Source organism: Apis cerana, unplaced genomic scaffold (assembly GCF_029169275.1).
Source record: "Apis cerana isolate GH-2021 unplaced genomic scaffold, AcerK_1.0 Chr0_AcerK, whole genome shotgun sequence".
Classification (NCBI taxonomy): Eukaryota; Metazoa; Arthropoda; class Insecta; order Hymenoptera; family Apidae; genus Apis; species Apis cerana.
In genome coordinates, this window is record NW_026893558.1 from 5,041,911 (window position 1) to 5,069,410 (window position 27,500).

Genomic DNA, 27,500 nt, shown 5'->3' on the forward strand with positions numbered 1-27,500 from the left:
AATATGAAAATGGAAAAATTTGTGTGAATTGATTCCACGTTGAAGAAAAATTGAATATTCATCACCTCATTCACTCCATAGTCCGATAGTTCTTTTAAAGAACTGATTAATCGGACGAGAATAAAGATAGAGTCCCATTCTACATGTCAATACCGGCAACAATGAAATTTATAGTAAGAGGAAAATCCGTCGACTTTAAAAATCGTGAGGGTTCAAGTCCCTCTATCCCCAAAAAGCCTATCTGGCCCCTAAGATATTCACCCTATACCCCCTTTTCGTTAGTGGTTCCAAATTTTCCTTTATCTTTCTGATTCTTTGACAAATGTATTGGGGTGTAAATGACTTTCTCTTATCACATGTGATATAACATACACATTCCAAATGAAGCAAGGAATACCAATGTGAATGATTCACAAAATCGCATTGAAATTACAGGACTTGGAGAAAACTTTGTAATCCCCTTATCCCTTTAATTGACATCGACTCCAGTCATCTAATAAAATGAGGGTGGGGTGCTACATTGGAAATGGTCGGGATAGCTCAGCTGGTAGAGCAGAGGACTGAAAATCCTCGTGTCACCAGTTCAAATCTGGTTCCTGACACATGATTCTATTTTTCTTTTTAAATCTTATTTTTATAAATTAATTGATATGAAGCGAGATATATATTGATTTCGAATCTGGATCATAATACATACTTTTTTATCTATCTTCGTGAGATATACCCCATCTATAAAATGCTATAAAATAGATGGGAAAAGTTTCTTAAAAAAGCAAATGAAATTCTATTTTCTCTTTTTTTCTTTCATTCAAAAAAGAATGTTAATACTTCATACATATTTCATATTTGAAAGGGTAAATTGGTTTGTTGAAAGAACAAAAGTCAAAGTTGAAATAGACAAGATTCGGCTCGGATACAATACAAATAAATCGAATTCGATACCCTTTCATTTCTTGGTATTTTCATTCCTATTCGAGTTCTTAATTCGTCTCGACATGACTTTCTATATTCTAGAACCGGTCTAAACAATAGGCGCACAGTATAAGGTTCATGGTGGAAAACTCCTTTGATTCATCCTATTGGTTCGGCTCATACGAAATAAGTATCTTCCAAATAAATCTAAGAATCCCAACAAATCCCCAATTCTACTTTTTTGTTGGCCTATTCACAATTCCCTAATCTAATACAAAAGAGACTTCGATTATTCTGGTTAATCTAGAACAGAAAGTCCAATCCTTGAATCTCTGAAATTTTATAAGTGGAAATGACTTTCTTATCATTCAATGAGCATCTTGTATTTCATAAAAATCGGGGGAAATATAATCCTTACGCAAGGGCCATCCTATCCAACTTTCAGGCATTAAGATACGTTTCAAGCGTGGATGATTATCATAAGAGATTCCCAACATATCATAGGATTCTCGTTCTTGAAAATCCGCGCTTTTCCAAACCCAGAAAACGGACGGAATTCTAGGATTCCTCCTTGAGGCAAATACTTTTATGCATACCTCTTCTGGTTGATCCACACCATACTCTATTCTGGTAAGATGATATACACTAGCTAACAGTCCACCAGGTGCTACATCATAGGCACATTGGGAGCGTAGATAATTGTAACCATATACGTATAAAATGACGGCAATAGAATGCCAATCCTCGGGCTTTATTTGTAAAGTCTCTATTCCTTGATAATCAAAGCCCAAAGATCTATGAATTATCCCATGCTTGACTAGCCAAGCAGATAAACGACCCTGCATCTTTTTATCTCCCACATTTTTATATTTTTATTTAGAATAGTTCACATTCTCGAGCAAATTGATGAAAATTAACCCGCTACTTGTTATTCTGTACAAAAAGGAGTACTGCCTAATTCACTAATTCGTGAGAAGATACTGAATTTTTATATTTGAAAAAGTTTTCAGTAGGGATCTCTGAAGTAGATGGCGGTTGATAGAGGAATCTTTGATCATAATTTCCAGTATGAATACTGCGTCCAACATGAAACTTGTGATTGGTTGTAAAACATCGATTTTCTTGTTGAGACCTAATTCTATTTTCATAGATTTCTCGAGATATTTTCTTACGAAGTTTTGTTATAGCATCTATAACTGCTTCCGGTTTAGGGGGACAACCCGGCAAATAGACATCCACGGGAATTAGTTTATCGACTCCCGAACAGTACTATAAGAATCGGTACTGAACATCCCTCCTGTAATTGTACAGGCTCCCATAGCAATAACATATTTTGGTTCGGGCATTTGCTCATATAATCTCACCAAGGAGGGGCCATTTTCATTGTTACTGTTCCGGCTGTTAAAATTAGATCCGCTTGTCTAGGACTCGATCTTGGTACTAGTCCATAACGATCAAAGTCAAACCGCGATCCTATTAGTGAAGCAAATTCAATAAAACAACAACTGGTACCATAGAGAAGCGGCCATAAACTGGAGAGTCTTGACCAATTTGAAAGATCATTTAATGTAGTTGAAATAACTGAAATTTCGGCTGTTCGATTAAGTAAAGGAAACTCAATGGAATTCATAACTTTTCAATCTTTTTCCTTTTCTTTTTATTGTCTGAATAGTCAGGAGCTAAGACCATTCCAATGCTCCCTTCCGCCATGCATAAACTAAACCAACAATTAAGATAAGCACGAAAATTAAAGCTTCTATAAATACAGATACGCCCAATACATCGAAACTCATTGCCCATGGATAAAGAAAAACCGTTTCAACATCAAAAACAACAAAAACTAGAGCAAACATATAATAACGGATTCTAAATTGTAACCAAGCGTTGCCCATTGGTTCTATACCCGATTCGTAACTAGAAAGTTTCTCCGGCCCTTTTCTAATCGGGGCTAAAATCCCAGAAATTAAAAATGCCAAAATAGGAATAAGACTTGATATTATTAGAAATGCCCAAAAATATCATATTCGTAAAGCAAAAACATAGACGCACTCCTATGAACGTGGAAAATATACCGGATTGGTTGATTCGAATTGAAGTTGTAAAGTCATCGATAACTAGTTAGTCAAAACAAGAATTCATTTTGACCAAACCATCTAGTTTCCTTTGATTATTGCAGGGCATATCTCATTTCAAGATTTATCGACTGACTTGATCAGGATCCTATTTCCAGTCTACTTAATTCTATTATTTTATTCAGTTTTTAGTTCAATTTTATTTAATTGCTTTAGTAATTGCTTTAGTTAGTATAACCCTAGATGTTACACTTAGACAAATTTTCTTGTTTTCACCTGGGATTCTTCCTAAAGAAAGCAACATAGAATTCTTATTTTGTGTTTAAGGTGTTTAAGAATTTCGAATTTATTATTCTTTTGATTATTTGTATTTGAATTTTCTTTATAAAAATGCGAGTTCGAAATTTGGATTTTTAGGAATAGAGTCGGGAGTTTTTTTTTCTTAGTAATTTAGAATAGAACAAGTATTCAAATGTAAGAGAATGGGTAGGTATTTCCATCTCAGGATTTCGAATATCTTAATCTTAGTGTTGGTATATTCCGTTTCTTAGATCTGGGTGGGGTTTTCTCTTGATTGAATACAGAAAAAGAACCCCTTTTTGTTTTGGTGTGCTTCGCCGGGTCTTGGTCAGGTATACCAAAGAAAAGGAGTATCACTGGCTTAACTCCTTGATTGTGGGCAGGAAAATTCATATGTAATTTCCCTCCGACGATTAAGGACGAAGGGTTGGTTTGTTTGGAAAAAGATCGACTCGATCCCTTGAAATACGTTTTTCGGTTTTCTGTTCTGCTTTAAACAATTCCCGTGAGTGAGTTTCTAGGACAAATTTAGTTTCGTTTCGATGAACCAACCGGTCAGTTACAAGTTACAAGCAACAAACAAGAATGAAGAAATCAAAATTATACAATTTTTTCTTTCAAATGAAAATTTGAATTTTATTCATTTTTTTATAGGGCTCTAGGGCTATACGGACTCGAACCGTAGACCTTCTCGGTAAAACAGATCAAACTTATTATTATCAAAATGATCTGAACTGTTTCAAAGACCCAACATGCATTTTTTTGCATTGGGCTCTTTCATTAACTGATAGAAATATCAGCCAATCCGCCATATTTTTTTCTTGACAGAAAATAAGGAGATGGCTCCATGTGCTCTGATTCATTATTTGGGATTCTAATTCAGGAGCACTACCAAAGTGTTTCAAGGGTGAAGTTATTTTGACATAGGTCTGCCTTTGGCCTAGAATTTTAAGTTAAATGAAGTCTCTATCGTCCGGCTTAAAAAATCCAATATGAAACTTCATACACCTTCAAGTTCATAGGACGAAAAGAGATTTTTGAGGGCCTTATACTCATTATGCCTAGCATTAAATATACTGGTATTCACCTTATCAATATCTCAAGATGGAGCCCGCTTGGTACCTAACAAGGCACTCAAATAGGACCGAACCTCTCGTCAAGCTATTGTTCTCTTAAAGTTATTATGGAGTAAGACATCGATTTCTCAATAAGATCCATTTTTGAATTGTATGGCGGATTCCCTGAAAAACATTGGCGCGCGTGTAAACGAGGTGCTCTACCAACTGAGCTATAGCCCTTAGTGCTTGTGATGCATATTTTATCATGTATATAATTTGTTGTCAAGATGAATATTCTATGATCCAACATCCTAAATTTTTGAGTGGTATTGGTTCGATTCTTATTGCTTATAAAGAATATGATATTTATAATCCATCGATAGAATGGGTTCCATTTGGTTCTCTTTGGGATGATGAATGACCTACTTAACTCAGTGGTTAGAGTATTGCTTTCATACGGCGGGAGTCATTGGTTCAAATCCAATAGTAGGTAGAACTTATTAGATACCGGAGGCAATGGTATCTAATAAGTTTTTGCCCCACCCTTTAATCTATTCTATTTTTATAGATTTTGTATTTTTATTTATTTCATTTTTGAATTGCGTTGTATCAAAATTGGATTCTGCTTGATTGGATTCTGTCAAGTGAATCCAATCAAATTCAATTATAGGCAGAACCTCTTTTGATTATTTGAACGCACCAACTAGTTATGAAATTGCATTGACAGCCTCGACTCTTGTCCTAGCTCGCCGGAGAGCTAGATTTGCCTCAATTATTTGTCTCTTTCCTTCAGCTTTTCTCAAATTAGCTTCTGCTATTTCAAGAGTTTGCTGAGCTTCTTGTGGATCAATATCACTACCCTTTTCCGCATCATTTACTAAAACAGTGATCTCATTATTGCCTATTCTAGCAAAACCGCCCATCAGAGCCATCGTTAACCATTGGTCCTTCAGGCGTATTCTCAAAATCCCTATATCTACTGCTGTAGCAATAGGAGCATGATTTGGTAATACGCCAATTTGACCACTATTTGTAGATAAAATGATTTCTTTCACTTCTGAATCCCAAACAATTCGATTAGGGGTCAGTACACAAAGATTTAAAGTCATTTCTTCAAATTGCTCTCCATTTCTAAGTTCATAGCCTTCGCGGTAGCTTCATCGATATTACCTACTAAATAAAAGGCCTGCTCAGGAAGACCATCTAATTCCCCGGAAAGGATCAATTGAAACCCTTTAATGGTTTCTGCTAGACCAACATATTTCCCTGGAGAACCGGTAAATACTTCGGCTACAAAAAGGGTTGTGATAAGAAACGCTCAATTTTTCGCGCTCTTGCTACGGTTAAACGATCCTCTTCGGATAATTCGTCCAACCCAAGGATAGCTATAATGTCCTGAAGTTCTTTATAACGTTGTAAAGTTTGCTTAACTCTTTGCGCAGTTTCATAATGTTCCTCGCCAACGATCCGAGGTTGAAGCATGGTTGAGGTTGAATCTAAAGGATCTACTGCTGGATAGATCCCTTTGGCAGCTAATCCTCTTGATAGTACGGTAGTAGCATCTAAATGTGCAAATGTCGTAGCAGGGGCAGGATCGGTCAAATCGTCTGCAGGTACATAAACCGCTTGAATAGAAGTTATGGACCCTTCTTTGGTAGAAGTAATTCTTTCTTGTAAAGAGCCCATTTCGGTACTCAGGGTGGGTTGATAACCGACAGCGGAAGGCATTCTACCCAATAAGGCCGATACTTCGGATCCTGCTTGAACGAAACGGAAGATATTGTCGATAAATAGAAGTACATCTTGTTCATTAACATCTCGGAAATATTCCGCCATTGTTAGGGCAGTCAAACCAACTCTCATACGAGCTCCTGGCGGTTCATTCATCTGGCCATAAACTAAAGCCACTTTCGATTCTGCAATATTTTCTTCATTAATCACTCCAGATTCTTTCATTTCCATGTAAAGATCATTTCCTTCACGAGTACGTTCACCCACTCCGCCAAATACGGATACGCCCCCATGGGCTTTGGCAATATTGTTAATTAATTCCATAATGAGTACCGTTTTACCAACCCCAGCTCCCCAAATAGTCCGATTTTTCCCCGCGGCGATAAGGTGCTAAAAGATCTACTACTTTAATTCCTGTTTCAAAAATAGATAATTTTGTATCTAACTGTATAAAGGCAGGCGCGGATCGATGAATAGGAAATGTTGTACGAGTATCTACAGGACCTAAATTATCAACAGGCTCTCCAAGCACATTAAAAATTCGTCCTAGAGTCGCTCCACCGACCGGAACACTTAGAGGAGCTCCCGTATCAATCACTTCCATTCCTCTCATCAGACCATCTGTAGCACTCATAGCTACAGCTCTAACTCGATTATTTCCTAATAATTGCTGTACCTCACAAGTGACATTAATTGTTTGACCAACAGTATCTCGGCCTTTAACTACCAGAGCATTATAAATATTAGGCATCTGGCCTGGCGGAAAAGCTACATCTAGTACCGGACCAATGATTTGGATGATACGCCCCAGGTTTTTTTCAAGCGTGGAAACCCCAGAACCAGAAGTAGTAGGATTAATTATCATAATATAAGAATAATAAATAAAAAAATATGTCGAAATTTTTTGTGAAAATTATCGAATTCAAAATAAATGTCCGATAGTACGTCGATCAGTTAATTCAATAACAAATGGGAGTTAGCACTCTATTCTATTTTGTTGATGCCCTCCAATTGAATCCAATTCAATCGTTTACTATTCAATGATCAATGAGTGAATTTGCAAACTCAACCAAGCTATTTTCAAAATTTGAAGTGGATGAATAAAGATCTTGAGAAAGTTTTTCATTTGTCTATCATTATAGACAATCTCATCTATATTATAATTATAGAAAATATTCTATGGAATTCGAACCCGAACTCTATTTCCATTACGATTCATTATTTCTATACTTATTCTTATTGGCTTTTCTTATTTTTATTTCAGCATATCGATTTAGGTCTATAGCCTATTCTTTTCGTTTTTTTATACCCTTTCATCATCATTTCATAGATGAATTACGTCTATTTTCACATCTAGGATTTACATATACAACATATATCACTGTCAAGATGTCAAGAGGAAATTTCTTATTAATTAGGTTAGGTATTTCGATTCCAAAAAGATCAAAAAGAAAAGTGGGGTTGCGCTATATATATGAAAGAGTATACAATAATGATGTGTTTGGTAAATCAAATACCATGGTCTAATAATCAAACATTTTGATTAGTTGATAATATTAGTATTTAGTTGGGAAGTTTGTGAAAGATTCCTGTGAAAAGTTTCATTAACGCCCAATTCATTCGTGTCGAGTAGACCTTGTTGTTGTCAGAATTCTTAATTCATGAGTTGTAGGGAGGGATTTATGTCACCACAAACAGAGACTAAAGCAAGTGTTGGATTCAAAGCGGGTGTTAAAGAGTACAAATTGACTTATTATACTCCTGAATACGAAACCAAAGATACTGATATCTTGGCAGCATTTCGAGTAACTCCTCAACCTGGAGTTCCGCCTGAAGAAGCAGGGGCCGCGGTAGCTGCCGAATCTTCTACTGGTACATGGACAACTGTGTGGACCGATGGACTTACCAGCCTTGATCGTTACAAAGGGCGATGCTACCACATCGAGCCCGTTATTGGAGAAAAAGATCAATATATCTGTTATGTAGCTTACCCTTTAGACCTTTTTGAAGAAGGTTCTGTTACTAACATGTTTACTTCCATTGTAGGAAATGTATTTGGATTCAAAGCCCTACGTGCTCTACGTCTGGAAGATCTGCGAATTCCTACTGCTTATATTAAAACTTTCCAAGGCCCGCCTCATGGGATCCAAGTTGAGAGAGATAAATTAAACAAGTACGGTCGTCCTCTGCTGGGATGTACTATTAAACCTAAATTGGGGTTATCTGCTAAAAACTATGGTAGAGCGGTTTATGAATGTCTTCGCGGTGGACTTGATTTTACCAAAGATGATGAGAACGTGAACTCCCAGCCATTTATGCGTTGGAGAGACCGCTTCTTATTTTGTGCCGAAGCAATTTATAAAGCACAGGCTGAAACAGGTGAAATTAAAGGGCATTACTTGAATGCTACTGCGGGTACATGCGAAGAAATGATGAAAAGAGCTATATTTGCTAGAGAATTGGGAGTTCCTATCGTAATGCATGACTACTTAACAGGAGGATTCACCGCAAATACCAGTTTGGCTCATTATTGCCGAGATAATGGCTTACTTCTTCACATTCACCGTGCAATGCATGCAGTTATTGATAGACAGAAGAATCATGGTATGCACTTCCGTGTACTAGCTAAAGCGTTACGTCTGTCCGGTGGAGATCATATTCATGCTGGTACCGTAGTAGGTAAACTTGAAGGAGAGAGAGATATTACTTTAGGCTTTGTTGATTTACTGCGTGATGATTTTGTTGAAAAGATAGAAGTCGCGGTATTTATTTCACTCAAGATTGGGTCTCCCTGCCTGGTGTTATTCCTGTGGCTTCAGGGGGTATTCACGTTTGGCATATGCCTGCTTTGACTGAGATCTTTGGAGACGATTCCGTACTACAGTTCGGTGGAGGAACTTTAGGACATCCTTGGGGTAATGCGCCAGGTGCCGTAGCTAACCGAGTAGCTCTAGAAGCGTGTGTACAAGCTCGTAATGAAGGACGTGATCTTGCTACTGAGGGTAATGCAATTATCCGTGAAGCTTGCAAATGGAGTCCTGAACTAGCTGCCGCTTGTGAGGTATGGAAAGAAATCAAATTTGAGTTTAAAGCAGTGGATGTTTTGGATCCAGAAAAATAAGGAAAATGAAAAGTAATTACTCTCTGTTCTCTTAATTGAATTGCAATTAAACTCGGCCCAATCTTTTACTATTAAAGGATTGAGCCGAATACAAAGATTCTAGTGCATTGCACGTATTTTGGATAAATACACATATCTCTATATATTTGAAATAGAAATCTAAGACTCGCATTTTTCTATTGTTGTCTTGGATCCACAATTAAACCTATGGATCCTTAGGATTGGTATATTCTTTATATATCCTGTAGTTTCCCCGAATCAAGCGAAGTATCATAAATCTTTCGACCCATCCTGTATATTGTCTTTTTCGTTCCGTGCTGGAATAGAGTCTTAATTTATTACTTGTTATTAGACGAGATTTTACAAAAAAATTCTTTCTAGTAGAGAACAAACATTTCTTTTTTGTTCGATGCAAAGAGGCAGAGGAAAAACCCTTTTTCTCATTCTATTGAATTTAGAATAAAAGAGATTCCATCATATTCATATATCCTATTTATAGTGAAGTCTTACCTCCGGATTTCCACAAAAGAGAATCCCTATTCACACTTCCTATTAGCTATTAGTAGTGATTGAATTTCTATGTTTAGTTTGATAGGAAATAAGATATTCAAATAAAAATAAAGAATTGTGGATCGAATGACTATTCATCTATTGTATTTTTATACAAATAGGGGGCAAGAAAACTCTATGGAAAGGTGGTGGTTTAATTCGACGGTGTTTAAGAAGGAGTTAGAACGCGGGTATGGAATAAAGAAATTAACGCACAATCTTAGTCCTTTTGAAAATACTAGTGAGATTGAAGATCCTAATCGAAAAGGTAGGGCTAAAAACATTCATAGTTGCAGGGGTCGTGGCAATTCTAGTTACAGTGATGTTGGTCGTTTATTTGGCATCAAAGACATTCGGAATTTCATCTCTGATGATACTTTTTTAGTTAGGGATAGTAATGGAGACAGTTATTCTATCTATTTTGATATAGAAAATCAAATTTTGAGATTGACAGCGATCATTCTTTTCTGAGTGAACTAGAAAGTTCTTTTTCTAGTTATCGCAATTCTAGTTATATGAATAACGGATCTACGAATGAAGATTCCTTATACAATCGTTACATGTATGATACTCAATCGAGTTGGAATAATCACATTACTAGTTGCATTGACAGTTATCTTCAGTCTCAAATCTGTATTGATACGTCCATTGTAAGTGATAGTAGTGACGGTTACATTTCTAGGTGCGTTTTTGATAAACGTAAAACTAGTAGTGAAAGTGGGGGTCCAGTATACGAACCCGCGCGAAGAGTAGTGATTTAACTCTAAGAGAAAGGTCTAGTGATCTTGATGCAACTCAAAAATACAGGCATTTGTGGGTTCAATGCGAAAATTGTTATGGATTAAATTATAAGAAATTTTTGAAATCAAAAATGAATATTTGTGAACAGTGTGGATACCATTTGAAAATGAGTAGTTCAGAAAGAATCGAAGTTTTGATCGATCCCGGTACTTGGGACCCTATGGATGAAGACATGGTCTCTCTGGATCCCATTGGATTTCATTCAGAGGAGGAGCCATATAAAGATCGTATTGATTCTTATCAAAGAAAGACAGGATTAACTGAGGCTGTTCAAACAGGCGTAGGTCAACTAAATGGTATTCCCGTAGCAATTGGGGTTATGGATTTTCAGTTTATGGGGGTAGTATGGGATCCGTAGTCGGGGAGAAAATCACCCGTTTGATTGAGTACGCTACCAATCAATTTCTACCTCTTATTATAGTGTGCGCTTCGGGGAGCGCGCATGCAAGAAGGAGTTTGAGCTTGATGCAAATGGCTAAAATATCGTCTGCTTTATTTGATTATCAATCAAATAAAAAGTTATTGTATGTATCAATCCTTACATCTCCTACTACTGGTGGGGTAACAGCTAGTTTTGGTATGTTGGGAGATATTATTATTGCCGAACCAAATTCCTACATTGCATTTGCGGGTAAAAGAGTAATTGAACAAACATTGAATAAAACAGTACCCGAAGGTTCACAAGCGGCTGAATATTTATTCCAGAAGGGCTTATTCGACTTAATCGTACCGCGTAATCTTTTAAAAAGCGTTCTGAGTGAGTTATTTAAGCTCCACGCCTTCTTTCCTTTGAATTCCAATTCAATCAAGTAGAGCGCACTAAGTTCAATTATTTTATTTGTAACAAACAAAAACAAGTAGTTAGCTTATCCGAATCTTAGCTTATCAGAATCAAAGTAACTAAAAAGGGAGTTTTATTTGGCGACCTAAGATCTAATTGTAGAAAGAATCAAAATCAAAAGTAGCGGATAACTCTTTTTACCTGGATTCCCGATTACTAATTAAGAAGTCTCTATCAACAAGATAAAAACGTGAGTTCTTCCTTTCGTGAAATTAGGAAAATAAAACGAATTTCATCTTACGTATATAATCAAATTCAAATATAGAAAAATAGATATTGATATTATAGTTTTGTATTTTTCTCCATCTCCCGAAAATCCCGTTTTCACTAAAAATCCCAGTTGTGTCGCATTCTAACGAATCTTTTGATAATTTGTAAGAAACTATTTCTTTATTAAATTCGAAGATAAGAACAAAACACAAAGAAACGAAGAAAAATAAAATGGATTATCATATGTATCTTTCATGTAGATAGATGAATAAGTCCATTTATTTAGTTCTACATTCCTTGGACTTATTCTATATACTCACTTAGATACTTATATCTCTAAAATAAGAATTTTCAAATTGAATTAATTAATAATAACTACGAATTCATAAAAATTACAATTATGAATTATAATTAGTATAAATATAAAATATGATATTTAAAAAAAAAAGAACAGGTACAAATAATAAATCGAGGTACCCCATTTTATGACAACTTTCAATTTTCCCTCTATTTTTGTGCCTTTAGTAGGCTTAGTATTTCCGGCAATTGCAATGGCTTCTTTATTTCTTCATGTTCAAAAAACAAGATTGTTTAGATCTGAGGGGACCCAATCTCATTCGTTTTTTTTTGAAACTTAGACTTGTAGCATAACACAGATATTTATTTCGGAAAAGAAAATATGGTAGAACATGTTATTTCCGCCGAACATAAAGGAAAAGCTCTTATGCCTGCAGAAAATGATCTATAGGTAACTGAATTCTAGCCAGTTTCACATAGATCAGGATCGCTGGATGCCTAAAATGTAAAGTTGGTGGATCTATATGTATATCAATATGTATATTGGGATCATATGAGGGGTATATTATTATTTTAGATCTAAACAATTTGATGAATTACTCCTAAAAGTTCCCATTAAACTAGTGCTAGTTCACATCAAACTAGTGCTAGTTGATGAAAGTGCATTCGGAAACAAAAAAGTAAAGTCAAAATCATTTGGGGTATTCTCTCAATTTCAATAAAATGCAATGGGATGAAGTATGAGTTGGCGATCAGAACATATATGGATAGAACTTATAACGGGGTCTCGAAAACTAAGTAATTTTTGCTGGGCCCTTATCGTTTTTTTAGGTTCATTAGGATTCTTGTTGGTTGGAACTTCCAGTTTTCTTGGTAGAAATTTGATATCTTTTGTTCCGTCTCAGCAAATCATTTTTTTCCACAGGGGATCGTGATGTCTTTCTATGGAATCGCAGGTCTCTTTATTAGTTCCTATTTGTGGTGCACAATTTCCTGGAATGTAGGTAGTGGTTATGATCGATTCGATAGAAAGGAAGGGATAGTGTGTATTTTTCGTTGGGGATTTCCTGGAAAAAATCGTCGCATATTCCTCCGATTCCATATAAAAGATATTCAATCCGTTCGAATAGACGTTAAAGAGGGTATTTATGCTCGTCGTGTCCTTTATATGGATATCAGAGGCCGGGGGCTATTCCGTTAACCCGTACTGATGAGAATTTGACTCCAAGAGAAATTGAACAAAAAGCCGCGGAATTGGCCTATTTCTTGCGCGTACCAATTGAAGTATTTTGATTTTGAGAACAGGAACTACACTGAAGAACGAATGTTTTCTCAGCAGGAGGGAAAAATGCAAGAATCCTGTTTTTTCTATAACTAAGTGATACCTTTAGATGTAGATAAATCATATCTTGTAAATTCTTTTCTTTTTGTCAATTGACTTTTTATCCTTTCATTTGTGTTCTTTACTACCCAATAATAAAAATGGGTTTTCTTGATAATGATAACTGGCCCATTTCTGTCTTGTTTTGCCGCTCTTTTTTTGACCATCACAATATCTTTCTCTCAATTATTCTATTCTTGACTATGGGAAATCGTTGGAATTTTTTTCGAAATATTCTATATTTTTATAGAATAAAGGGTTCTTTATCTCAAAATCTCAATAATATTCATTCCTTGAAGTACTTCTTGCGTCCATTCATCTAAAGGAGACATTTGTTTGGAATTTGAGGAATTGAGATATCTGAGAACACTATTTTGTATTATTTATTCAGTCGAATTCGAAGTGGAGTCTTAGTCTATTTATGTATTCTTTCTAGATTCAAAACAAAATCACAAATAAAATAGATGAATAAGTTTGATGTCTTGTCTAGAACTCATGTTTGAACGAAATATTCGATCACATAAAGTCGACAAATGGAGTGGGTTAATTTTTAATTAACAGGCGAAAAATGGCAAAAAGAAAGCATTCACTCCTCTTTTGTATCTTGCATCTATAATATTTCTGCCCTGGTGGATTTCTCTCTCATTTACTAAAAGTATGGAATCTTGGGTTATTAATTGGGCGAATATCGGCCAATCCGAAATTTTTTTGAATGATATTCAAGAAAAAGTATTCTAGAAAAGTTCATAGAATTAGAAGAAATCCTCTTCTTGGAAGAAATGATCAAGGAATACTCGGAGACATATTTACAAAAGTTTCTTATAGGAATCCACAAAGAAACGATCCAATTAATCAAGATACACAACGAGGATCGTATCCATACAATTTTACACTTCTCTACAAATATAATCTGTTTTGTTATTCTAAGTGGTTGTTCTATTTTAGGTAATGAAGAACTTGTTATTCTTAACTCTTGGGCTCAGGAATTCCTATATAACTTAAGTGATACAGTAAAAGCTTTTTCGATTCTTTTATTAACCGATTTATGTATCGGATTTCATTCACCCCACGGCTGGGAACTAATGATTGGTTCTGTGTACAAAGATTTTGGATTTGGTCATAATGATCAAATTATATCTGGTCTTGTTTCCACTTTTCCAGTTATTCTCGATACTCTTTTTAAATATTGGATTTTTCGTTATTTAAATCGTGTATCTCCATCACTTGTAGTTATTTATCATTCAATGAATGATTGATAAAAGATCCACCACCAATTAGAACGTTTCTTACTTCTTACTTTGTAGTTCTACATAAGTATTAAAAACATTCTATCCGGGGTTTTCATACTATTTTTAGACTACTATTTTTATACTATAGTATTCCAGTAAAATGATTCCAATAAATAGCAGAATCGTGGATAGCAAACTATACTAGCGACCTACCCAATTTATTGTAGAAATTTTCAGACCAATAATTAGACCATGCAAACTAGAAATACTTTTTCTTGGATAAAGGAACATATTACTCGATCTATTTCCGTATCGCTCATGATATATATCATAACTCGGACATCCGTTTCAAGTGCATATCCCATTTTTGCGCAGCAGGGTTATGAAAATCCACGAGAAGCAACCGGGCGTATTGTATGTGCCAATTGTCATTTAGCTAATAAGCCTGTTGATATTGAGGTTCCACAAGCAGTACTTCCTGATACTGTATTTGAAGCGGTTGTTCGAATTCCTTATGATAAGCAAGTGAAACAAGTCCTTGCTAATGGTAAGAAAGGGGGTTTGAATGTGGGGGCTGTTCTTATTTTACCGGAAGGGTTTGAATTAGCTCCTTCCGATCGTATTTCTCCCGAGATGAAAGAAAAGATAGGAAATTTGTCTTTTCAGAGCTACCGCCCTAATAAAAAAATATTCTTGTAATAGGGCCTGTCCCCGGCCAGAAATATAGTGAAATCACCTTTCCTATTCTTTCCCCAGACCCCACTACTAAGAAAGATGCTCACTTCTTGAAATATCCTATATATGTAGGAGGAAATAGGGAAGGGGCCAGATTTATCCCGACGGAAGCAAGAGTAACAATACAGTTTATAATGCTACAGGAGCGGGCATAGTAAGCAAAATCATACGAAAAGAAAAAGGGGGATATGAAATAACCATAACAGATCCATCGGATGGACGTCAAGTGGTTGATATTATCCCTCCAGGACCAGAAGTTCTTGTTTCAGAGGGTGAATCCATCAAATTGGATCAACCATTAACGAGTAATCCTAATGTGGGTGGATTTGGTCAGGAGATGCAGAAATAGTACTTCAAGATCCATTACGTGTCCAAGGTCTTTTGGTCTTCTTGGCATCTGTTATTTTGGCACAAATATTTTTGGTTCTTAAAAAGAAACAGTTCGAGAAGGTTCAATTGGCCGAAATGAATTTCTAGACTCGCGGATTTATCAACATCAGGTTTGTAAAAAGAACACAATTTTTGTTGTCAATTTTGTATTATCAAAAAAATCAATTCTGAAAAACCTTTTATTTACTTACTCTTTTTCTACGAACTTCGGGGACTCCCTTGTATCGCACTCTTAGTCATAATAGGTCGATTTTTCTTTGAAGAAGACTATTTTATTTGACTTTATGGCTTTACCACCTCTTTCTTTGGTTTTTTAGCCAAATTGAATTGACAGGACTGTGTTACTATGTGCCAGATTTCAATGCAATAAAATTGGGATAGAGATTAGCATAAATAAGCGGGTAATAGAACGAACTAGAAAGGTGGGGAATAAATAATTCTAGGAGGCATTATTTGTTTTGTCTTCCTAGTCTTCGACACAAGAAAAGGAATTTTCTAAACCCCCTTTCTTGTGTCGAAAGAGCAATCTGTTTGTCAAAAACTCCTAGTCTTGTTTTCGGTTTTCCAGATGTATCGGAACTTTAGTTTTTTTTTAATTTATTACGTACAATAAAATAAAAAATAAAGTAGTGGACAAAAAAAGAAAACTTATTCAATGAACTTTACATTGAGATACTCAAATAAAAATAATATAGGGTAAGAAAGAGTATAGAAAGCATTTGTGTGAGATCTAATCTACAGAAATATATAAATATATAATAGAATTATATATTCTATATAATTAGAATATAGAATTCTATATAATTATATAATTATAATCCAGTAAATTGAGTGATTCCCTCTTTGTTCTAACTTGGAATAAAGTACCCATAGATACTATCAAGATCAAGGAAGAGGTGTTTTGAATCAACCAATGAAGTTCATTTTTGAAAAGCATCATCAGAAAAAGAGAATGAAGTTTTTGAACCAGCAGAAAAAGAAATCCACTTTGTCATTTAGACGAAAGCAAGACTCTGATTCTTAAGAACCCAACGGGCCTTTTCCCCTCGAATCAGACAAACTAAAGAAGGGAATCCCGTTGAGTTCCTACGCTTTCATGTCTACAACTCCATTCATCCTATTTCTACAGGGATGAACCTAATCCGGAATATGAACCATAAAAGAAAATGCCTATTAAACCGATCACAAGAATACCAGTTACAGTACCTATTATCCAAAGAGGAATCCTTCCAGTAGTATCGGCCATTTACTCCACTTCCTCCAAATTTCATCAAGTGGTCGTGCTAGAGACATAAACAGTCAGGGATAATTATGAGATAAGATCCTTCCGAATGGGCTAAGAGACTGCCTAGAATTATTATTTTTTTTTCATTTTCCTAATTGAAGAAATAATTGGAAAATAAAACAGCAAGTACAAAAATGAGTAATAACCCCCAGTAGAGACTGGTACGATTCAATTCAACATTTTGTTCATTCGGGTTTGATTGTGTCATAGCTCTATAATTCGGGATTAGGTTTATCGTTGGATGAACTGCATTGCTGATATTGACCCCAAAAAAGACGGTAGGTACAGCTAGGCCGTGAACAGCCAACCATCGTACTGTAAAAATTGGATAGGTTCGATCTATAGTCATTTGATTAGGGCCTCCTAAAACGATCTACTAAATTCATCGAGTTGTTCCAAAGAATCAAAACGGCCAGTTATTAATGGAATTCCTTGTCGGCTCTCTGTGAAATACTCGTTTGGCCGAGGACTTCCAAATACATCGTAAGCTAAACCGGTACTGACGAATAACCAACCCGCAATAAATAGGGAAGGTATAGTAATGCTATGAATGACCCAATATCGAATACTGGTAATAATATCAGCAAAAGAACGTTCTCCTGTGCTTCCAGACATGCTTAGCTCCACATATTCTTGTACAGTCAAAGGGGATCGATTCCGTAAAAGATGAAATCAGTAAAAGGCAATCACTGAAATTTAATCTTTGTAGGATCGTCAATATTGTACCAAGGGCATCTTTAGAGTATACCGAATCAGTATAGCTATGCTTCTTCTGACACAGCAACGCAATTTGAATCAGTATCGAAAGGAAGTGCTAAATAATTTCTTTTTCCTTTCCTTTACCTATTCATGTAAAATGATACTGTATTTAATATAAAATTCTTACGTAGATGCGAGATCTAGAAATTGATTTTTCATGGTTGTAGAGACAATTTTTGTTAGAATCCCCTTTTTTAAGGAATTTGTTAATTGTTGGGTAACAAATATGATTCGATGAAAGAAAGTGACGAAAGAATAAAATAATTGGAATCGAGAGTTGTAATGAATTGTTGGATTGAGATCCAATCCAAATTTGGATCTAGCTACAAGGAAAGGCTTTATTTTAAAATATCGAACGAAAAAGTGGAAAACATAGTATTCTAGAAAAATGGAATTCAAAATAATAATTAAAAAGGAGTTTCGTTTTTGAATGAAGTTACACGACCCAGCTCGTTTATTCTCGACGACTTGGTTGATAGGAATCGGCGAGATGGCTAGATCTTAGAAATAATGAATCGGTTTCATTTTATATGCCTGTCACTTTCTCTTTGTTCGTGCCGTCTATAATGATAGATCAATCAAAAATTTTCAATTGAATTTATTCTTTCAATTGGTATTTTTGTATATTTTCCTATTTTAGAAAAATGGAAACTTAGGTAAATGCTTTAGAAACATATGTATAAAAATACCATATTTCATTTAGCCCCTTCATGCTTACTATAACCAGTTATTTCGGTTTTCTACTAGTGGCTTTAACTATAACTTCAGCTTTATTTATTGGTCTGAGCAAGATACGACTTATTTAAAATTTCTATTTGCAAGAAACAATTCAGAAAAGAAATCCCTCTGTGAGATTCTGTGTATTTTCGAGTTACTTACCGTGTCAATGTGTCAATTCTTGGTCATTGAGATTCACATCAATTCGGATTAATATTTAGGTATAGATATTACCGCTTTTTTCTCCTTTTCAAAAAATTGAAATGATTGAAGTTTTTCTATTTGGAATCGTGTTAGGTCTAATTCCTATTACTTTGGCTGGATTATTCGTAACTGCATATTTACAATACAGGCGTGGCGATCAGTTGGACCTTTGATTAATTCACATTTCTTTTTTGATTGGCCTCCTCCTTTCTTTAATCCACAGGAGGTCAAATTCTAATTGTTGTGCAAACGACTGAATCCATTTCAGTCTAATTTCATTGGATTCATGAAAAAAATCACGCTCTGTAGGATTTGAACCTACGACATCGGGTTTTGGAGACCCACGTTCTACCGAACTGAACTAAGAGCGCTTTCTTATCAGAATAGAAAAGAATGTAAAGAAAAGATTCTTTTTTAAACTAATCGATTTTTCTTTTATATGCATATATTCTATAGTTTCATAAAAATGAACGATTCCGCGCAACACAATTTGACTGGATCTCAGTTGATTCCTCGTTACTGCTCAAAGGGGCAGTAATAGGTAGGGATGACAGGATTTGAACCTGTGACATTTTGTACCCAAAACAAACGCGCTACCAAGCTGCGCCACATCCCTTCAATTGTTCTACAGTGTAATTGTAGAGAATTCCTGTCTTGTTTTCCACATCCCTATTTCCTGGATTGAGAAACACAGTTTTTCTTCCTATTTCTTCGTCTTTTTGGCCCCATTTAACGTATTTTAACATATAATAATAAGAAAAGGAAATTTTATGGATCATTGTACATTTCAATTGTAATTAGGGATTCCGTGTACAACTCTAAGTGGCCCTTAACTACATATGCATCTGATCATATATGCATTATCTTTATGTTTTACAATAAATAAAAGGAGGTTTTTCAATGCGAGATCTAAAAACATATCTCTCTGTGGCCCCAGTACTAAGTACCCTATGGTTCGGGGCTTTAGCAGGTCTATTGATAGAGATTAATCGTTTTTTCCCTGATGCGTTGACATTCCCCTTTTTTCATTCTAGCTATTGACACCGGAAGGAATGAAGAAGATTAGAAATACAATCAAATATCTGTGACTAATCCCCCTCCCCCTTTTCTCTTTTTCCCTTTTTCTAATTTTTAGAATTTAGAATAAGGGACGAAAGAGAAAGAATAAAAGTGGATTCAACGTCCGCGAGACTCAGGTTCAAATTCGAATTAAAATATAGAGACGTGGGGGTAGAGTAGGAAATCGGGGTCTAGGGCAAGAATACAAGATCTTTAACTGCCCTTCGGGGTTAAATAGAGTTTCGAACTCATTATCATTGTCTTACTTAATTATTTACTATGGCTTTGCTTTGATTTAATTGATTTTGATCTTTTAGAGTTGGATTTCAAGTGAATAACTTCTATTTTTCCTTCCTTTCTTTTTCTTCATTTCGAGTCAAAATAGAAGAGTTGAGTAAATCAAAAATCAAAAGGAGGTTCATGGCCAAGAGGAAAGATGCGCGGGTAACGGTAATTTTGGAATGTACCAGTTGTATACAAAATGGCGTTAAGAAGGTATCAACGGGTATTTCCAGATATATTACTCAAAAGAATCGGCACAATACGCCCAATCGATTAGAATTGAGAAAATTCTGTCCCTATTGTTACAAACATATGATTCATGGGGAAATAAAGAAATAGATTGAACCAAATATGTCTTATCCTTGAAAGGGGAAAATGACATTATATAGAACATATTGAAATAGAACACATTGAAATAGAAATAGAAGATATTTTATTTAAATAAAAAGAATCCTATTTGGAGTTCAAATGACAATTAAGAAATAGGATTTTCGGGATAAGAAATAAACTAAACAAACAAACCATGGATAAATCTAAGCGACCTTTTCTTAAATCCAAGCGATCTTTTCGTAGGCGTTTGCCCCCGATTCAATCGGGGGATCGAATTGATTATAGAAACATGAGTTTAATTAGTCGATTTATTAGTGAACAGGGAAAAATATTATCTAGACGAGTGAATAGATTGACCTTGAAACAACAACGATTAATTACTATTGCTATAAAACAAGCTCGTATTTTATCTTTGTTACCTTTTCTCAATAATGAGAAACAATTTGAAAGAATCGAGTCGACCACTAGAACTACTGGCCTTAGAACCAGAAATAAATAGGCTTTTTATTCACTTCAATTAGAATTCCAATCCGAACTCAAACGTGGATTGGTGTTTTATTTGACAAATCTTAGAATCCAGATTATTGTGTCGTAAAAACGAATCGGACAAAAAGATTTTTTGATTCAACGTGTTCATTTATTTTGACTACTTTAGCGCATTTCTCGTAGTAATTTTGACTGCAACTCCACCCTCCCGGAGTTCATTCTCCGGGAACCCCTTTTAAATTTTTCGGTGTATTCTTTCCAATCTACTTTTTCTCTGATTTCGTTGGAAATCATATAAAGACAATTCCTATTTGATATAGCTATTTGGGCCAGTATTTTACGATTAAGAAGCAACTGCCTCTTATATAGATCGTGTATTAATTTACTATAACTATAGGATACTCCCTTTTCTCGAATTACTGCGTTTATCCGAGTGATCCACAAACGACGAAAATTTCTCTTTGCTTATCCCTATCCCGATGAGCCGAAACCAAAGCTCTTATTTTCTGTTGAGTAATAGTTCGAGTAAGTCTTGAATGAGACCCTCGAAAACTTGATGCAAATAAACGAATTTTTGTTCTACGTTTCCGGGCTATATATCCGCGTTTAACTCTAGTCATTGAATAAATAAAATTTTAACAAATAACTAATTGATTTTTCTTTCAGTTATTACTTTTCCCGTCCTGGCCTATTAATAACTAATAACCAAACGGATTTTTCCAATGTATAAAATACAAATTCCAATGGCTTTGGCTACTATAACCTTCCCGACCACGATTTTTTCTTTTTTTTAGGTATTTTACTGCGAAATATGAAAGAAATAAGAAATTTTCTTTTGCTAGGTGTCAAAAATCTAGTAAAAAAACAGAAATAGAAATTAAATGAATTAAAGAAATAGTGGGTTTCCTCGTTTCTATGGTTACTTCTTAAACGGTGAGGTCTTCTCTATACACCGGAGCCTTTACTTCATTTAATATTTGATCAATGTTATTGGTAACTTGTATAGTTCACATCACACTCTTTGGCTCTACCCATGAATTATACAGTAACAGGTCTTTCACAATGAGACCCGCCTATACAGTAACGGTATTTAATTATGAAAGTTAGCTGGGTAGCTGACCCTCGTAGTCCGTTCTTGACCGAGCGAGAACTTCATTTTTCTGTTTTTTTGAATTTCAATAAGATTTTTCCGCTTAATGGATAACCGTTTGCTACCAATGGAGAATTGTTTCTCATCTTAAATTCAGGTGATTGAATTTGCACCAATGGAAACCATAAACTTTCTACACAATAGAAGGATAAATTTTCTTTTTTTTAGATAGTGAATGGAGTTCCTTCTTCCATTCTATCCTATTCATTGGTACTGATCATTCATACTGGAAGCGGTTTTCTTTCTTTTTTGCCAGCTCATGATCTAAACGAGTCGCACATACACCCTAGTACATGTTCCTCGGCGCTGAGGACATCCCCGAAGAGCGGGGGATTTCGTGACATTTCGAACGGGCTGTCTTGTATTTCTAATAAGTTGTTTAATAGTTGGCATGTTGAGTCATATACATAATGGGCTGGTTTAGATTGATCCTAACCGGATTTTTTTATTTATATAGTAAACTCGGAGATAAAATCTCGAATCACGGATTTGCACAAAATCCATTTTTTTCATTCAACTGCTACAAGATCAACAATTCCATAAGCTTGAGCTTCTGTTGCTGACATAAAAACGTCTCTTTCCAAGTCTTCAGATACAACCCATAAAGGTTTGCCCGTCCTTTGTACATAAACCCTTGTGAGGGTTTCGCGTAGTTTCAGCAGTTCTTCCGCTTCCAGGATAAATTCTCCCGTTTGTGCCTCATAAAAAGAACTAGCAGGTTGATGGATCATTACCCTGATACTAGAAAGTTTCTCTATCTGGTGTGATGAAAGAAACAGAAAAGAAAGATAAAGAATAATAGGAAAAAGGATAGAATTGAACAACCGTACGGGCATTATCTTTTATGCATTGCATACGGCTCTATAATCAAAAATCAAATTGATCCCTAACTTTCCCATTCAAGAAAGATAAAAATAGAATCTATCAGCCCCAGATGGGTAAATAATCAAAATGCCACCCTTCTTTTTTTTTTCGGAGGAGTTAAAAATACTATGATGGCTCCGTTGCTTTCTATTTTAAAATGGATTCTTTTTTTGTCTTTGATTCAGCAATCCCAAAGTTTCTTTTTGATCCAACTAAAAAAGAAAAATTTGGTTTTTTCGTACTCTTTTTTTTATAACCTAAATACTGTTGTCGGTGTGAAAACAAACAAGTTTGTGACGCTGAATTGGACTTCCGGTAGATAATAGAAAGTCGGAAATATCCTTTATCTCATACTACTCTCTCGATACATAATCAAATCTTTTGAAAAAAGTAGAAAAATTTTTCATATCGAATTCGAAGTGCCATGCTATTATTACTTAATATTCATATGGCGAAGGCATAGTTTTCTTTTTTCTCTCAAATAAAAAAACTTCATTGGCGCCAAGCGTGAGGGAATGCTAGACGTTTGGTAATTTCTCCTCCAACCAGAATAAAAGATCCCATTGACGCAGCCAATCCCATGCATATTGTATGGACCTCTGGTCGTACAAATTGCATAGTATCATAAATGGCTACTCCGGGTATTACCCATCCACCAGGGGAGTTTATAAATAAATACAGATCTTTGGTCTCATCTTCGATACTGAGATATACCATAAGACCAATAAGTTGATTCGAGATCTCGCTATCAACCTCTTGGCCTAAAAAAGTAATCTTTCTCGATAAAGTCGGTTGAGTGGGGTAAAATTGTATCCCTTAGGAACCGTACATGCACCTTTGATGCATACGGTTCAAAAAAATTTCGAAGAAAAGAATCAATGTATAGATTCCAGTCCTTTTTCTTTTTCGGTTTTTTTAACTTTTTAATGAAAGGGATTTTTAATAAAGATGAATTTTGATTTCTTCTTTGATAATATCAAAATCAAAAAGGAGGGTAAATAAACTTATCGAATTAACTTCTCATTGATGTATTCTTTCATCGAAATTCAATTCAAATCACGATGGTATTTTCTTGTTCCTGAGTGGGTCTCTTTCATCTTTTTAGGTTTATGCTCTACTCCGGGTAAAGATCCGCCCGATTTTGATTTGCACATATAGGACAAATCTTCCCATCACCATTTCTTTTGTTATGACTTTACAAATAATCATTTATGGTACACGTAGTAATCATAGATATATTACTAATTGGGTTTTTTCTAAACGGAGTCTGGATACTTCATTTTTTCGTCCAGCCAAAGCCAACCATAAATTATTCTAATTGATATAATTCTATGAATTCCCCCAAATAATGTATTTAATTGCACTTCACGCTCCAATTTTTCGATGATTCAATTTCTCTTTCTTGGGCGAAACAGAGGATATCTCGGTCGGGGGAGAGAATGGGGAAATCCCATATGACCCAATATATCTGACAAGTCGCACTATACGTCAACCCAAGATGCATCTTCCTCTCCAGGACTTCGGAAAGGTACTTTTGGAACACCAATAGGCATGGATTGAAAGAAAAAGAACTAAATACTATATTTCACTTTGATGTGGAAACGTAATAATATAGTGTTATTGTCTTTATAATATTGGCTTTATCATATTTATTTTATCCATAGATTCTAAAAATTGATAAAGAAAGACAAAAGAAATAAAAGACAATTTTTACGAATAGATCCTTCTAATGATAAACGAAGAATGGACACATTTACTCATAGAAAAAGGTATCAATCCACCATTGCATATTGGTACTTATCGAGTATAGAATAAATCTGCTTCTCTTTGTTCTTACGAACAGAATTATTCCATTATTACGAATAAAATATAGAATCAATATTAAGCTAACCCCTGTTAGGAAATAATCCCCTGAACAGGGAAGTCTATAGAATAGTCATAGTATAATATTTTCCAATGCAATAAAGTTACGTAGTGTCTATTTTTCTTCGATAAAGGGGTATTTTCCATGGGTTTGCCTTGGTATCGTGTTCATACCGTTGTATTAAATGATCCCGGCCGGTTGCTTTCCGTTCATATAATGCATACAGCTCTGGTTGCTGGTTGGGCGGGCTCGATGGCTCTGTATGAATTAGCAGTTTTTGATCCTTCTGACCCTATTCTTGATCCAATGTGGAGACAGGGTATGTTCGTTATACCCTTCATGACTCGTTTAGGAATAACCAATTCGTGGGGGTTGGAGTATCACAGGAGGAACTGTAACGAATCCGGGGATTTGGAGTTACGAAGGTGTAGCTGGGGCGCATATTGTGTTTTCTGGCTTATGCTTTTGGCAGCCATCTGGCATTGGGTCTATTGGGATCTAGAAATATTTTCTGATGAACGTACAGGAAAACCCTCTTTGGATTTGCCCAAGATCTTTGGAATTCATTTATTTCTCTCCGGGGTGGCTTGCTTTGGTTTTGGTGCATTTCATGTAACAGGTCTGTACGGTCCTGGAATATGGGTGTCCGATCCTTATGGACTAACGGGAAGAGTACAGCCTGTAAATCCGTCGTGGGGCGTGGAAGGTTTTGATCCTTTTGTTCCGGGAGGAATAGCTTCTCATCATATTGCAGCAGGCACACTGGGCATATTAGCGGGTCTATTCCATCTTAGCGTCCGACCGCCACAACGTCTATACAAAGGATTACGTATGGGCAATATTGAAACCGTCATTTCTAGTAGTATCGCTGCTGTCTTTTTTACAGCTTTTGTTGTTGCTGGAACTATGTGGTATGGTTCAGCAACTACTCCCATCGAATTGTTTGGTCCCACTCGTTATCAATGGGATCAGGGGTATTTCCAGCAAGAGATATATCGAAGAGTTAGCGCCGGGCTAGCCGAAAATCAAAGTTTATCAGAAGCCTGGTCTAAAATTCCTGAAAAATTAGCCTTTTATGATTATATCGGCAATAATCCGCAAAAGGGGGATTATTCAGGGCGGGTTCAATGGATAAAGGGGCTGGAATAGCGGTTGGATGGTTAGGACATCCTATCTTTAGAGATAAAGAAGGGCGTGAGCTTTTGTACGTCGTATGCCCACCTTTTTTGAAACATTTCCAGTCGTTTTGGTAGACGGCGACGGGATTGTTAGAGCTGATGTTCCTTTTAGAAGGGCAGAATCCAAGTATAGTGTTGAACAAGTAGGTGTAACCGTTGAGTTCTATGGTGGCGAACTCAATGGAGTCAGTTATAGTGATCCTGCTACTGTGAAAAAATATGCTAGACGTGCTCAATTGGGTGAAATTTTTGAATTGGATCGTGCGACTTTGAAATCCGATGGTGTTTTTCGTAGCAGTCCAAGAGGTTGGTTTACTTTTGGGCATACTTCGTTTGCTTTGCTCTTCTTCTTCGGACACATTTGGCATGGTGCTAGAACCTTGTTCAGAGATGTTTTTGCCGGCATTGACCCGGATTTGGATGCTCAAGTAGAGTTTGGAACATTCCAAAAATCGGGGATCCAACTACAAGAAGACAGGCAGTCTGATACAAGACCACTTTGGCATCTTTCCCTTCTATTTTCTTTTTGGGGAATTTTACATAGAGTACCGAAGTGAATTTGAATCACCGCTCTTGCTCTTTCGAGATGATTCCCAAAAAGAAAATGAAAAAACGAACAAGTAGGAAAGCTATAATTGTAAACCACGATCGAATTTATGGAAGCATTGGTTTATACATTCCTTTTAGTATCGACTCTAGGGATCATTTTTTCGCTATTTTTTTCGAGAACCACCTAAAGTTCCAACTAAAAAGTAAAATGATTTTTCATTATCTCAATTGAAGTGAGCCTCCCAGCATTGGGAGGCTTATTACTTCAACTAGTCCCCGTGTTCCTCGAATGGATCTCTTAGTTGTTGAGAAGGTTGCCCAAAAGCGGTATATAAGGCGTACCCGGTAAAACTTACAAGTAAACCAGATATAAAAATGGCGACTAGGGTTGCTGTTTCCATTATGATTATATAATTTCAAGACCCCAACGTATCTATCATAAGATCGTTTATTTACAACGGAATCGTATACAAAGTCAACAGATCTCAATGAATACAAATACAATAGGATTTATGGCTACACAAACTGTTGAGAACAGCTCTAGATCTGGTCCAAGACGAACTACTGTAGGGAGTTTATTAAAACCATTGAATTCGGAATATGGTAAAGTAGCTCCCGGGTGGGGAACGACTCCATTGATGGGTGTCGCAATGGCTCTATTTGCGGTATTTCTATCTATTATTTTGGAAATTTATAATTCTTCCGTTTTATTGGATGGAATTTCAATGAATTAAATTTATAAGAATCACAAAGTCCTAGCTTTTTTGAAAAAAATCAATCAGTTAGAACTCAAATTTCTGGCTTATTCTATTTTGGTAGTTCGATCGTGGAATTTCTTTCTTTCTGTATTTCCGGAATATGAGTGTGTGACTTGTTATAATTGATTCTATTGATAGTACAGAGAATGGGTCTGTCATCTTGATAGAGATGGTTCTACTTCGTCAGATATTTATTCTAGTATCTGGAACACGGAATATATGAACTAGATTAAGAAATATTTGAACTATGATTCATACTTAATATTTGACCTTGTATCCGGTGGCAAAAAAATTCCAACCCGCTTGAAAAAGAAAAATCTTTCTTTTTTTTAGTCATTTTATCTAATTCATGAAATACGTGATCAACCAAGGGTTCTTACTCAGAGAA

The 27,500-nt window shown here is 35.6% G+C and overlaps 12 protein-coding genes and 3 non-coding genes across 15 annotated transcripts in view; 7 read left to right on the forward strand and 8 right to left on the reverse strand.

The window, feature by feature from the left end:
• Positions 1-529: 529 nt before the first annotated feature.
• On the forward strand, positions 530-602 carry Trnaf-gaa (transfer RNA phenylalanine (anticodon GAA)). Its single transcript has one exon. It is a non-coding gene; the product is annotated as a tRNA-Phe (tRNA).
• A 678-nt stretch (positions 603-1,280) lies between these two features.
• On the reverse strand, positions 1,281-1,757 carry LOC133667553 (uncharacterized). Its single transcript, XM_062086819.1, has one exon. The coding sequence runs from the start codon at positions 1,755-1,757 to the stop codon at positions 1,281-1,283; it is 477 nt and encodes a 158-aa protein (XP_061942803.1).
• Positions 1,758-1,866: 109 nt separating this feature from the next.
• Positions 1,867-4,577, reverse strand: LOC133667552 (uncharacterized). Its single transcript, XM_062086818.1, is given in 6 exon segments — positions 1,867-2,174; positions 2,177-2,287; positions 2,290-2,546; positions 2,608-2,929; positions 2,932-2,991; positions 4,532-4,577. Coding segments are annotated over 5 exon segments (1,020 nt in total). The 5' UTR covers positions 2,954-2,991; positions 4,532-4,577.
• A 472-nt stretch (positions 4,578-5,049) lies between these two features.
• On the reverse strand, positions 5,050-6,938 carry LOC133667551 (uncharacterized). The gene is given in 4 exon segments (XM_062086817.1): positions 5,050-5,399; positions 5,465-5,641; positions 5,644-6,428; positions 6,430-6,938. Coding segments are annotated over 4 exon segments (1,821 nt in total).
• A 795-nt stretch (positions 6,939-7,733) lies between these two features.
• Positions 7,734-9,194, forward strand: LOC133667567 (uncharacterized). The gene is given in 2 exon segments (XM_062086833.1): positions 7,734-8,818; positions 8,821-9,194. Coding segments are annotated over 2 exon segments (1,458 nt in total). The 5' UTR covers position 7,734.
• Positions 9,195-9,881: 687 nt separating this feature from the next.
• Positions 9,882-11,357, forward strand: LOC133667594 (uncharacterized). Its single transcript, XM_062086857.1, is given in 4 exon segments — positions 9,882-10,179; positions 10,182-10,463; positions 10,466-10,876; positions 10,879-11,357. Coding segments are annotated over 4 exon segments (1,470 nt in total).
• Positions 11,358-12,836: 1,479 nt separating this feature from the next.
• On the forward strand, positions 12,837-14,529 carry LOC133667595 (uncharacterized). The gene is given in 4 exon segments (XM_062086858.1): positions 12,837-12,892; positions 13,032-13,176; positions 13,835-14,000; positions 14,003-14,529. Coding segments are annotated over 4 exon segments (894 nt in total).
• A 225-nt stretch (positions 14,530-14,754) lies between these two features.
• On the forward strand, positions 14,755-15,714 carry LOC133667539 (uncharacterized). Its single transcript, XM_062086807.1, is given in 4 exon segments — positions 14,755-15,181; positions 15,184-15,315; positions 15,318-15,566; positions 15,569-15,714. Coding segments are annotated over 4 exon segments (954 nt in total).
• A 1,289-nt stretch (positions 15,715-17,003) lies between these two features.
• Positions 17,004-17,542, reverse strand: LOC133667614 (uncharacterized). Its single transcript, XM_062086875.1, is given in 4 exon segments — positions 17,004-17,135; positions 17,137-17,186; positions 17,189-17,227; positions 17,290-17,542. Coding segments are annotated over 4 exon segments (459 nt in total). The 5' UTR covers positions 17,528-17,542.
• Positions 17,543-18,889: 1,347 nt separating this feature from the next.
• On the reverse strand, positions 18,890-18,963 carry Trnaw-cca (transfer RNA tryptophan (anticodon CCA)). The gene has a single exon. It is a non-coding gene; the product is annotated as a tRNA-Trp (tRNA).
• A 171-nt stretch (positions 18,964-19,134) lies between these two features.
• On the reverse strand, positions 19,135-19,208 carry Trnap-ugg (transfer RNA proline (anticodon UGG)). Its single transcript has one exon. It is a non-coding gene; the product is annotated as a tRNA-Pro (tRNA).
• A 1,248-nt stretch (positions 19,209-20,456) lies between these two features.
• Positions 20,457-20,762, forward strand: LOC133667596 (uncharacterized). Its single transcript, XM_062086859.1, has one exon. It carries the CDS (start codon positions 20,457-20,459, stop codon positions 20,760-20,762), a length of 306 nt encoding a protein of 101 aa, XP_061942843.1.
• A 412-nt stretch (positions 20,763-21,174) lies between these two features.
• Positions 21,175-22,292, reverse strand: LOC133667597 (uncharacterized). Its single transcript, XM_062086860.1, has 2 exons — positions 22,183-22,292; positions 21,175-21,361 (listed from the first exon to the last, which is right to left on the reverse strand). The coding sequence occupies exons 1-2, from the start codon at positions 22,290-22,292 to the stop codon at positions 21,175-21,177; spliced, it is 297 nt and encodes a 98-aa protein (XP_061942844.1).
• Positions 22,293-22,408: 116 nt separating this feature from the next.
• On the reverse strand, positions 22,409-24,316 carry LOC133667581 (uncharacterized). The gene is given in 4 exon segments (XM_062086844.1): positions 22,409-22,640; positions 23,266-23,533; positions 23,536-23,558; positions 24,246-24,316. Coding segments are annotated over 4 exon segments (594 nt in total).
• A 449-nt stretch (positions 24,317-24,765) lies between these two features.
• LOC133667598 (uncharacterized) overlaps positions 24,766-27,500 on the forward strand; it is a 5,201-nt gene continuing 2,466 nt past the window's right edge. The window contains 8 exon segments of the mRNA XM_062086861.1: positions 24,766-24,995; positions 24,997-25,091; positions 25,094-25,723; positions 25,726-25,824; positions 25,827-26,255; positions 26,258-26,286; positions 26,798-26,828; positions 26,862-27,065. Of these exon segments, the coding sequence (XP_061942845.1) occupies positions 24,772-24,995; positions 24,997-25,091; positions 25,094-25,723; positions 25,726-25,824; positions 25,827-26,255; positions 26,258-26,286; positions 26,798-26,828; positions 26,862-27,065 (1,741 nt within the window). The 5' untranslated portion in view covers positions 24,766-24,771.